Consider the following 11,411-nt stretch of genomic DNA (forward strand, 5'->3'; position numbering starts at 1 on the left):
GCTAAAAATTTCCAAATTTTAGCTAAAGAGCTACAGTTGTCAGAGTTTGAGGCTCAATGAACTGGAGCATATTGCAAATGTGGGGCTTAAGGAACTGCCGGAGAGCCTGAAAAAGGGACCCTTGATCGCTGCACATACACGTACCACCTTTACATGTGAGTGTCCCCCCCCCGGGTATTTAGGCCTATAAAACTTGATTAATTTTCACATGTTTTTGTGCCGAGGACCCGCCTTCAAGTAATGCCTAAATTAATCACAGGCCTAGCCTAGCTAGGGCCTATAATTATAGGGCCTAGGCCTACTTACGAACCAAATGTCCGTTTTTTAGGCACGGGCCTATGTGCAATGCAAGCAGTATTTCTCTTCTCCTTTTCTCCTCTCTCTTTTTCTCCTTTCCCCCTCTTTCTCTTCTCACCTTTTTCTTTGCAAAAGAGTGGAACACCTAAAATGCATTGCAAGGCGGCATGCCAAGCAATGCAAGTCATACATTCACCAGAATGAACTTGCGTCTTCTAATGATTTAATAAACTGTTCCATTAATCGTGGATTCAAATTCAGTCAGCATATTTACCACAAATATGTCATTTTCATATCTCCTAGTCCTACATCGTGTTCATAATTCATGTTCTTGAGCTGACAGCCTGACATGCATGACATGACACTCTCCGTCATGGAAAATGAAACCAAATGAGATTTATGCATGTGAAATTACAAGATTTTTTTATAGTTTATACATACCTATTCGATGTCGTCAGTGGTCAGTCTGAATCCTCAAACATTCTGTTAAATATGTATATGCTTTTGGGCCAAGATATATGAATAAAAACCTTGTAAACGGCATCTAATTTACTTTTTATAAGCTTAAACACATCCGGTGATTGATTATAATTTTTATGAACAGCTCGTGGTACTACCAGCTTTGGGCCAGCAAAAGTGGCTTGATGTGGCCCATTGCAAGCGGCTCACACATATGGTCCAATCCAAGTGTCACTTTTGCTGGACCACACGAAAGGTCCTTTTGTTGATTCAATCGCCGGTTCCAGGTGTGGCCCAACACTGGCCCAGTACTGGACCAAATCTGCCAAGTTCCCTGTGTAGTCTATAGGTATCAGACTTTGGTAATTTATGATGGTAATTAATTAAAAATACTAAGTTAAACTCAGTGGCAATAAAAAAGAATACTACTGTTTTCTGAATGTGATCACTGTAGACTTGAAAAGATGACTTATTTTGTGATTCTTCTGATTTCTTCGCAGGTGAAGCGGCTCAGAAGAAGTTAAAGGACTTACGGCACATTCAAAAGTTCCGCTCCAAGCAACAACTCAAGATGCAGCTCAAAACTAATAAATTTCAACCTCATTTAAGACCGCAGGTGGTCTTCTGAGCAGAGACTTTTGCTCAAGACTAATAAATTTCAACCTGATTTAAGACCGCAGGTGGTCTTCTGAGCAGAGACTTTTGACAAATTCACATCAATTTGCATATTTGTACAAAGTAATATTATTTCAATTAATAAATTTTATTCACTTTTCTCATTTATTTTTCTTTTATAAAGATCATGTATCTATACAAAGTAAATTATCTATACTATGGTATACTCCCTTCTAAAAAGTCTGAACGCTGACAAGACCAGGTCTGAAATATGCATGTAGAAAAGAATTTACTTGAACGTAAACCAACACTTTGTAAACATCTCTTTGGCAGGAAAACCTCCTTTGTGTTATTGGCCCCTGAACATGTTTAAAGCAAAACCTCCTATGTAACCTCTTGGCAGTTTTGTTTTAAACATGTTCAAGGGCCACAAGTACATAGGATGTTTTTCCTGCCCAAGGGTGATTGTCGTTGGGCAGGAAAACTTCCTATGTGTCATTGGCCCCTGAACATGTTTAAAGCAAAACCTATGTAACCTTTTGACAGTTTTGTTTTAAACATGTTCAGGGGCCACAATCACAGAGGTTTTTCCTGCCCAATGACGATGGTAATCTTGGAAAGGGGGAAGACTGAACTCGTCATAGGTGAAAAAGTCTTCTTAATTTCAAGGGCATAATATTACAATCCAATTGTTCTTTAAAAGGGAGATATTGAAAGGCTAGCTGTATTACAACTGCTTGGATTTTTTAGGTGGAGAGTATATAAATAATGTTGCTTAGTATAAATATGCAAATTCAGACAAGTAGCGCTGATATTTACAAAGACTTTGACTAAGGGCTCATATTGAAATTCCCTTACACAGGAAGGTGTGCGCCATCCTGCAGCTTTCCTGTGCTAGCCTTCTTTTGTTAAAATCCTGTATGATTATAACACTGCAATTAGCCACTTAAATTAGGAGCGCGCTTTCCTGGGTTGCACGATGAGCCGATTAGTTCAATTAGTTCAACAATCAATAAAATTGCCAGTCTTTGATAAACTTTTATTATAATCCTTGTCACCAGACCACTTCAAAAGGCAGGGTGTATCACTGATGCATATAATCCATCCGCTTTATGACCGAAGCTTTCTTGAGGCGCCGCTTAGCGAGGGGAATCCTGCCTTCTTTCTGTGTGAAAGCGTGGTAGGGTATTTCAATATGAGCCCTAAGTATGACAAGTAACAGTAATAATACAGAACAATACAGAACAACCGTTATTATAAACCTTTTTGCATGTGAAAAACTAATGTTTTCGGCATTTCTGCAGAGGGAATTATACCAAGCCAAAGGAAGTAAATGGGACAAAAACATATTTTATACCAACTTTGAGTATTCACCTCACTGTAAAGGAATGACTGCTAGACTTGTGATGCAGAAATAAAGTTTAACTATGTGGGAAATTAATTATGATAAAGGTTTTTAACACAAGTCTCTATAGACATAAATGATAGCCAGTCAAAAAACTTTCACTGACCGTCCATTGACCATCCATGACAGGTATTAAACTGAAGGCCTATATCCATATGCTCTTATCCATCTGACTCATTAGTCCGGTGATTCGAAGGTCCCCGGTTCAAATTCCGGATAGTCCGCTATCATTTATTGTATGTGGAGACTTGTTTTCAAAAATATTTCTCATAATAGGATGATTGTTGTGCATGAAATACTTTGACATATTCAACAAATATTAATAACTGACTGCCCAAACATGGAGAAATTAAAATTAATTGGCTAATTCAGTGATGTAAATATTATGAACTGATAATGTGCTGGTAATTAACTCTCTCCATGCGGGTGTCGACCGCAGACGACAAGTCTCAATTTTTCTTTAAAAATTCACAAATTTCAGAAATGTAAAATTGCATGACCATATTTGGAACCAGCATGAAAAATGCATTAAAATGAGTACAAACAAGCCTAGTATTGGTTCAGTAGTTCTGAAGATAGCTCTTGATATTTTGAGAAAATATTAAGAGCATTAAGGTTTCTTTCCCTTGTTCCAGTTGGAATGGCTATACAAAATATGGTGGAGACTGAAATATGTCTTTGAATGTAGTTACTATGATCTACATGCATGGTTCAAGTCAGTCCTAACTGTTACTTAATCTTGTTAACAGTGATTATCAAATCACTGTTCCAATTCATTTTATTCCAATCATCAAACAATAAGAAGCATGCTATAGAAAAGATCCATTTTATAAGCAGTCCTGATTAAAACCTTAATGTATGATTTCGGTCACATTTTAATTTGGTTATTCTTTGTCAAATATTATAAATTTTTCTGGTCATTTTAAGCCAAACTAATGAGGTAAATTGAAAGAATCTCACTATCTTAAGGGGTGGGGTATGAACGTTTGGACAGTATTTATTGTGGGACATTAGAGCACATCAGACACATCGAATTGCATTCTGAATACGAAGAATGGCCTTCTGATATCAAATAATTTTGATTTTTTGAAATTCGCAATGTAATACACATTTTATGGCAAATCATTAAAAATTTATATTTTTGATAATTAACAGTACTCGAAGTAAACTTTATAGATCTGATGATTTATACCTAAAGTGTATGTAAGTGGGATGAAAAGCCGACGATCAAGTGAAAATTTTGACCTTTCGTATTGAAGATATGGATTTTTTTCCCAAAACACAAAAAAAAATTAGGTCTTTTGGGGAAAAAAATCCATATCTTCAATATGAAAGGTCAAAACTTTCAATTGATCGTCGGCTTCTCCTCCCAGCTACATACACTTTAAGACTATATCATTAAATTTATAAAATTTATTTCGAGGACTGTTATATCTCCAAAATGTGAAAAATATCAAATTTTAATAATTTGTCATAAAATTTGTATTATATCGTGAATTTCATAAAATGAAAATTATTTGATATCAGAAAGACATTCTTCGTATTCAGAATGCAATTCGATAGGTCTGATGTGCTCTCATGTCCCACAAAAATGCTGTCAAAATGCTCAAAACGCTCATTCCAGTTCCCTTAAGTTTCTTAATTGTGGTGTTCTATGGGGAATTTTAAGTCATAATTGTGACTTTAATTCAAACTTGCTCTGTTCTAAAAATACAATGGCTGAATCCAATTAGGTGTGAGTTTGTACCTTTGTAAACATTACAAATGTGCCAATAAATCAGGTTTGGGAAAAATGGACTAAACTCATTTTAAACGATCGTACATTATGGCTTTAATACACAACAAGAAAGTAGGAAAATTATATTTTTCCAGTGTTAAATGAATGAATAATGTAAGCATAAACAGAGTATTATAATTTCACATAGATTGAAATGATTATACACTATACAATCATTTCATTTTGACACCCAACTTACCAATATTTTGAAAGATGATGTAAGTTGCGATTAAAAATACCTGACCCTACTGATGAATTCGACTCAAAACTGTTTTCTTCATAAATAAAATAGTTTAAGTAAAATTATAGAGAACCGTCCAATAAATTGCATGTTTGCCAATTAATGTGTTTGTAATGGGGCGATATTTTAAAATGTGTTTCAACCAGGCTTTGAAATAAGAAAAAAATCAAAGGGGTCCTCTGAAACTCTGGGGGTCCTCACTTATTTCAAGGGTCAAAATGTAAACAACTTCACCAGTTCATGTTAATAATTATTACACACCAGGTTAAAGTAAAAGGAGTCTTGGTGAAATTGGGATGTTTTTTGGCCAAAATAAGTAAGGAACAACAAAAGTAGTACATAATGCACGGTGGTGCCCCCGGTGGTGCCTGCTCAAATCTTAGTGGGGTCCTAGAGACCCTTATGATAGGAAAGTTGAGGGTATTTGAAGGGAAGACCCTCTTTATTTTGAACCCTGGTTTCAACCATCATTCAGTGTTTACATAAGCCCATATGTTTATAGCTTTAACATGCCCGAAACCAGAGTTTATTCGGTAAAATATTTTTAAAGATATGACCTCGAATATAAAATATGGTTGAGGACCAGTTGTGTAAATTTTGGAGCGCAGGCTATGTGCGTTCATCTATGGATCAAATTTCGATTTTTTATTTTTTTAAATAAAAAATTAGAACATTTTTGTAAAAAGTGGTGTATGCATGCTAGAATATTTTCTGAGAATTTAAAAAAATGACATTTAAATTTTGTTGGCCAATATATGAAGAGCTTTGTTTCAAAACCCCTTACATGCACTTGTCTAATTTTGAGAAAACATCAAAAAATCATCAAAATAATCACTGATATAAGGGGGTTTTCAACAAAAGCAGTTTTTGGCAGGATGCTCATTCCACCCAAGCATCCCATCAAAAACTGCTTTTGTTGCAAACCCCATACATCCGTGATTTTTGTGATGATTTTTTGATGCGTTCTCAAAATGGGCAAATGGATGTAAGGGGTTTTGAAACAAAGCTCTTCATATAGAGAGTTTGCAGCTGCGACACAAAATGATGTTAAAATGGTATCACAGCAAACGCAAAAACGTTGGCAATTTTACACAAAATGTTTAAAAGTCGGGTTATATCAAGGGTTAAAAAAACGTTTTAATAACATTTAGAAAACATCTTTGAAAACGTATAACGTAATTTTATTAGGCCTATGTGTTGCCAAAATAAAATATTTGCCAAACTTGAATGTTTGCCAAAACACATCGTACAATAACATTTTAATTAATGTAGGCCTACATGTAGTGTTTTTCTTTAAACTTTTTAAAAATGTTTTCAGAACAGCGCCATCGTAAAAGTAGATTGATGAGTTTGAAAAAATAGGAAAATGAGGGCAGCAATTCGTTCATGAGCACAGGCGCAGGCAGGTATGTGACTTGTGAGTGTGACGTACGAGGCTGACGAAACTAAAAAGCTGAGCACGTCCACCAAGCTTGATGCAATCCAACAATATGAATATAGGACTATATTTTAAGATGACCTTGAACATTTTCGGCACTCGATGGTGATCACATCCACGGACAATCCAAGAGACTCAGAAACCTTGCTTGACCTATGCCTTGGACATTTTTGTTAGGCCTGAGTCGCCTGACCATGTTTCATGACTGTCCAACCATAGACACTAGAAATAGGGTCTATGGTCCAACAATCAATAATCATGATAATGAGAACATCACGCACCTTTAGGATTAAAAAATATAGGCCTATGATTTGTGATTTTTACGACATAGCGCTATTGAGTTATTTTATTATCTATCATAGGCCTACACAAATTGTTAGGTAAAATGTCAAGTTTTGGGTTGTAGACTAAAAAATTTATTACCTTACTCTTATTGTTGATGTAGCCGAATAAGTTTGAATAGAATCAGAAAAAGAATTGTTTTACCTACCTACTACGTTAATCTATAGAGCGCAAACAAGGTCAAAGGCCATTGCACATAACAAGTAAACAATTTGGAGGGTAAGTTACTGGGTTTTTTTAGTCTTATAGGGCCTATCAAGATAAGCCATTAGCTAATCTCTGAGTGAGTTGAAATTTTTATCTGGCCCCTATCTGAGACCAAGGTATTTTCGTCTCATACCCATGTTACCTGTATATAGGCAAAAATGTGATATTTCACCTAAAATGTTTTGTAGCACACTCAACGAAAAGTCGTATTTATATAGCCCCGGGTAGATAGCACAAACTATACATTATTTAAATCCTTGTGATCAGACTTCATAACATGATTAATAACGTGGTTTTTATTTATCAAAAATCGACTATGACAATAGTACGGTGTCTGATCTCCGCCAAACTCCCCCTTTTATAATTCATATCCCCAAATTTTAGTTTTCCCCTTTTTCAAATATTTCCCCCTTTTAACTTTCCCCTTTTCAAATAGTTCCCCTTTTCGACTTTCCCCTTTTCAAATAGTTCCCCTTTTCGACTTTCCCCTTTTCAAATAGTTCCCCTTTCGACTTTCCCTTTTCAAATAGTTCCCCTTTTCGAATTTCCCCTTTTCATATAGTTTCCCCATTTTCGAATTTCCCTTTTCATATAGTTTCCCCCTTTTCGAATTTCCCCCTTTTCATATAGTTCCCCCTTTTCGACTTACCCCTTTTTCATATAGTTTCCCCTTTTCGACTTACCCCTTTTCAAATAGTTTCCCCTTTTCGACTTTCCCCCTTTTCGACTTTCTCCCCTTTCAAATAGTTTCCCCCCTTTCGACTTTCCCCTTTTCATATAGTTTCCCCTTTTCGAATCCCCTTTTCAAACTGCTTTCCCCTTTTCAAATATTTCCCCTTTTCTTTCCCCCTTTTCAAATAGTTCCCCCTTTCGACTTTCCCCCTTTTCAAATAGTTCCCCCTTTTCGACTTTCCCCCTTTTCAAATAGTTCCCCGTTTTCGAATTACCCCCTTTACAAATAATACCCCTTTTTATTTTCACCCATTTTGTAAAATTAATAGTTCCCCTTTTTTTTCAAATAATCCCCTTTCAACTTTCCTCCCGCTTTTCACAAATAGGTTCCCATTTTAAATAGTTTCTCCTTTTTAAATAATACTCCTTTTTGTTTTAATACTCCCTTTTTGTTTGGGTACTCCCCGTTTTCCAAAGTGCGTAGGCTTTACCAGTAAGCCTGGACCCTGGAGAGTACCGTGCACTCACTAGAGCTCATTTCGCTACATCCATTATTGGAAAGGCGTTCTACATGAATTTGGATACCAACGTAGGTAGATTTATAGCCTGTTGTGCAAGCGCCGCTAAATTCAATGGGTTAGGGATCCGTCAACTTTTATGCACGTTTATAGAGGGGCTGTACAAAGAGCAAATCCGATATGATTGATAAACCGAATGATGTTCAGAATGTTAAACGGGTGAAATGGCATGCATAAATATTTATGCTGGTCAAATTCATAGCAATGATGTTTGAAAGTCTGTGAAGAACTTGTCTATAAACAGGGATATGTCAGAGACAACAAACAACTGGCTGCCATTGTTACAGAAGCCTAGATAATAAGAATTGTTTGTGCTATATAATTATTCAAAAGTTTTTTCTAAAGTTAGCACCAAAGTTTAAAACAAGCGATCTTAACAGTGAAATGACAATAAAAGCATACATTTATAAAACGGGCCTGGACAAAATGGGCATTGCATATTTATGACAAGTGTGGCTGTGTGATTTTATGCAACTTTATTTTTAAGCCAGTTCCGAGTAATTTTCTCTATTCTTTGTTTGTCAACAATCCTGTTAACAATAAAAATGTGCTTTCTAATCAAAGGCTATATGGCGTATATTCAATTGACCAGACAAATGAACCAGGGACTTCGGTCAGTGGTGCACGCCTCAAAAATCCAAAAAGAATTAGTAGGCCCTATATGTTAGATGAAGAATTAAGTAGCAATTAAGGGGTAGACGTACTACACCTGCCCAATTTTGTTTATTTTTGCATTTTTCTCAAAAATTATGGCGCATTAGGGACAAGTAAGATATGTATATTATAGGGGCAAGGACTACAACTACTGCACTGGAAATTTTATTTCAGCACAGCCAACAGTTGTGGAGTTACAGTCAAAAATGAGGGAAAACCATTATTTGATCAATAAATCAATAACTACTTGCTTTGTGTTGCTGTATTTTCAGTACAGTAGTTGTAGTCCTTGCCCCTATAATATACATATCTTACTTTACACCAATGTGCTATAATTTTTGAGAAAATTGCAAAAATAGGCGCAAAATTGGACAGGGTGTAGTACCGGTACCCCTTAAAGCCTAGTCTTTTTTTAAAGTCGAGACAAGTCCAAAATAATAACGATTAATAAGCCAATCTAATTGATTCGAATTCCAATCTCCTGGCCTTTTCCTGGGTCTTTATTTAGTTGCATGATATAATTCAGATTATGATTTTTCTTAAATGTAGATCTAGCCTATATCCTATAGAATTCATAAATTACATAATAAGTATCATTTTATTTAACTCAAGAATTTGTATCAGACAATCACGTGCTTTCAACGTGTAGGCCGGACCTATTTCAATATCGAAGTACATGGGACGTGAATGCACTGTACTATAGATGGTCCGTGCCTACGCATCGTGAAAAGGGAATAAAAAAAGGGAGTAAAAAAAGGAATAAAAAAATAAGGGAATAAAAAAAGGAGTAAAAAAAAGGAATAAAAAATAAGGGAGAAACTATTTAATGGGGGAAAAATCTGTAAAATGGTATTATGTAAAAGGTGAAAAGAAAATTCGAAAAGGGGGAACTATATGAAAAGGGGGAAATTCGAAAAGGGGGATACTATATGAAAAGGGGGAAATTCGAAAGGGGGGAACTATATGAAAAGGGGGAAATTCGAAAAGGGGGAAACTATATGAAAAGGGGGAAATTCGAAAAGGGGGAAATTCGAAAAGGGGGAACTATATGAAAAGGGGGAAATTCGAAAAGGGGGAAACTATATGAAAAGGGGAAAAGTCGAAAAGGGGGAACTATTTGAAAAGGGGGAAAGTCGAAAAGGGGGGAACTATTTGAAAAGGGGAAAGTCGAAAAGGGGAACTATTTGAAAAGGGGAAAGTCGAAAAGGGGAACTATTTGAAAAGGGGAAAGTTAAAAGGGGAAATATTTGAAAAAGGGGAAAGCAGTTTCGCAAAAAGGGGGAAAACTGAAATTTGGGGAGATGAATTATAAAAGGGGGAGTTTGGCGGAGATCAGACACCGTACAATAGTCTTACCCCGTGGCAGCACCAAATAGCACATTTCACCGTGGCCCAGTTCTCAATCTCCTGACGTTGAGTGATATGCGGAGGCGACGGTTTCTGTCTTCTTGGACTTTATGAATTCATTAGCGTCGGGATCTACGCCTACGGTGGCACATCCCCGTACAAAATGCTGACGAGTCCCGGGGGGGGGGGGTGGGGGGATTTATCCCCCAATGTTGACGCCTGATAATGGGTTTCTGACCAAATTAACCTCATATTTGCCCATTTTAGCCCCAAAATTGCAAATTTTCGCGCGCATTTAATCTACCTTTACACCATATTTCATCAGCTTCAAAATAGCAAATATTTTCGCGCGCTTCGCGCGCATTTATATCATAAACTAATTCTGTCACCAAAGGGTGCTGGCTTGACTATACTTCAAGATTTTTTTTCCAACTTCATCCCCCCCAATGTCAAAAAGAAATCTACGCCACTGTGTGCCACGCAGACCTTTGGATGCTGACTTTCTCTATACCTACTTTTTGCTATTTTTGCAACCAATTTTTCTCAAAAAGCATCCAAATTTTAAGGGCACTTTTCCAAAAAGCCCCCAATTGAGCGCATTAGGTCTCCACTGAAAATCCACCCATCGATATACCAAAATCATGAACAGGTCCTTCAAAACCGTGGGTGGCACCGGGCGGGGTTCATCATTCTGAATGAAATGATGTAAGATGGTGAACATGAGAGGACCAAGGATGGATCCTTGAGATACGCCTGTGTTTATTGGCTTCTCGCTGGATGCCTTCCCGTTAGGATGACTTTCAAGGCGCGATCCAAGAGGTAATCATGGATAGCCTGTCCAATAGCTTGTCTGTGAAACCGAGGGCATATAACTTTGCTAGTAGTAGACCATGTTGTCGAGGCTTTGTTGATCATCAAGGCAAACTATTAATGACAGTTGACTCCTCTCTGTCATTGATGGAATTTGTGAGATTCCAGAGTTGGAATGATCAGCCCTGAAGCAGGCAATTGCCGGTTCGATATCAACTTGTATGAGTCAAAATAGCGCAACACATAGCTTCGTCTCTAAAATGTCTGTAAAAGACAAAACAGAAAAGACAGAAAAGCTTGGAGTTATGAATTAGGGTGTTAACAGGGAGCTGTTAGAGTTCAAATGTTGGAGTTAATGTTTAAGGGTGCATGTTCCCCGGGGATGTTCCTATTACTGGTTTGTTGGGTAGTCATCAAACTTTGTGGGTGTGATCAGGGAAGTGTAATGACCATCGAGTGCTGAAAATGGTCAAAGTAATGTCAAGGTCATCCAAGTATATAGGCCTAGCTTGTTGGATTGTCATCAAACTTGGTGGTTGGATGTGACCGAAAATGGTCAAGGTCATGTC

The 11,411-nt window shown here is 36.8% G+C and overlaps 1 protein-coding gene across 1 annotated transcript in view; it reads left to right on the plus strand.

Moving 5' to 3' along the window:
• LOC140158990 (cytoplasmic 60S subunit biogenesis factor ZNF622-like) overlaps nucleotides 1-3,199 on the plus strand; it is a 36,470-nt gene extending 33,271 nt beyond the window's left edge. The window contains exons 8-9 of the mRNA XM_072182290.1: nucleotides 1,257-1,372; nucleotides 1,437-3,199. Of these exons, the coding sequence (XP_072038391.1) occupies nucleotides 1,257-1,372; nucleotides 1,437-1,448 (128 nt within the window). The 3' untranslated portion in view covers nucleotides 1,449-3,199. The remainder of the gene's footprint in view (nucleotides 1-1,256; nucleotides 1,373-1,436) is intronic.
• The last annotated feature ends 8,212 nt before the right edge of the window (nucleotides 3,200-11,411 follow it).

The sequence above is a fragment of the Amphiura filiformis genome, chromosome 8 (genome assembly GCF_039555335.1).
Source record: "Amphiura filiformis chromosome 8, Afil_fr2py, whole genome shotgun sequence".
NCBI classification, from domain to species: domain Eukaryota; kingdom Metazoa; phylum Echinodermata; class Ophiuroidea; order Amphilepidida; family Amphiuridae; genus Amphiura; species Amphiura filiformis.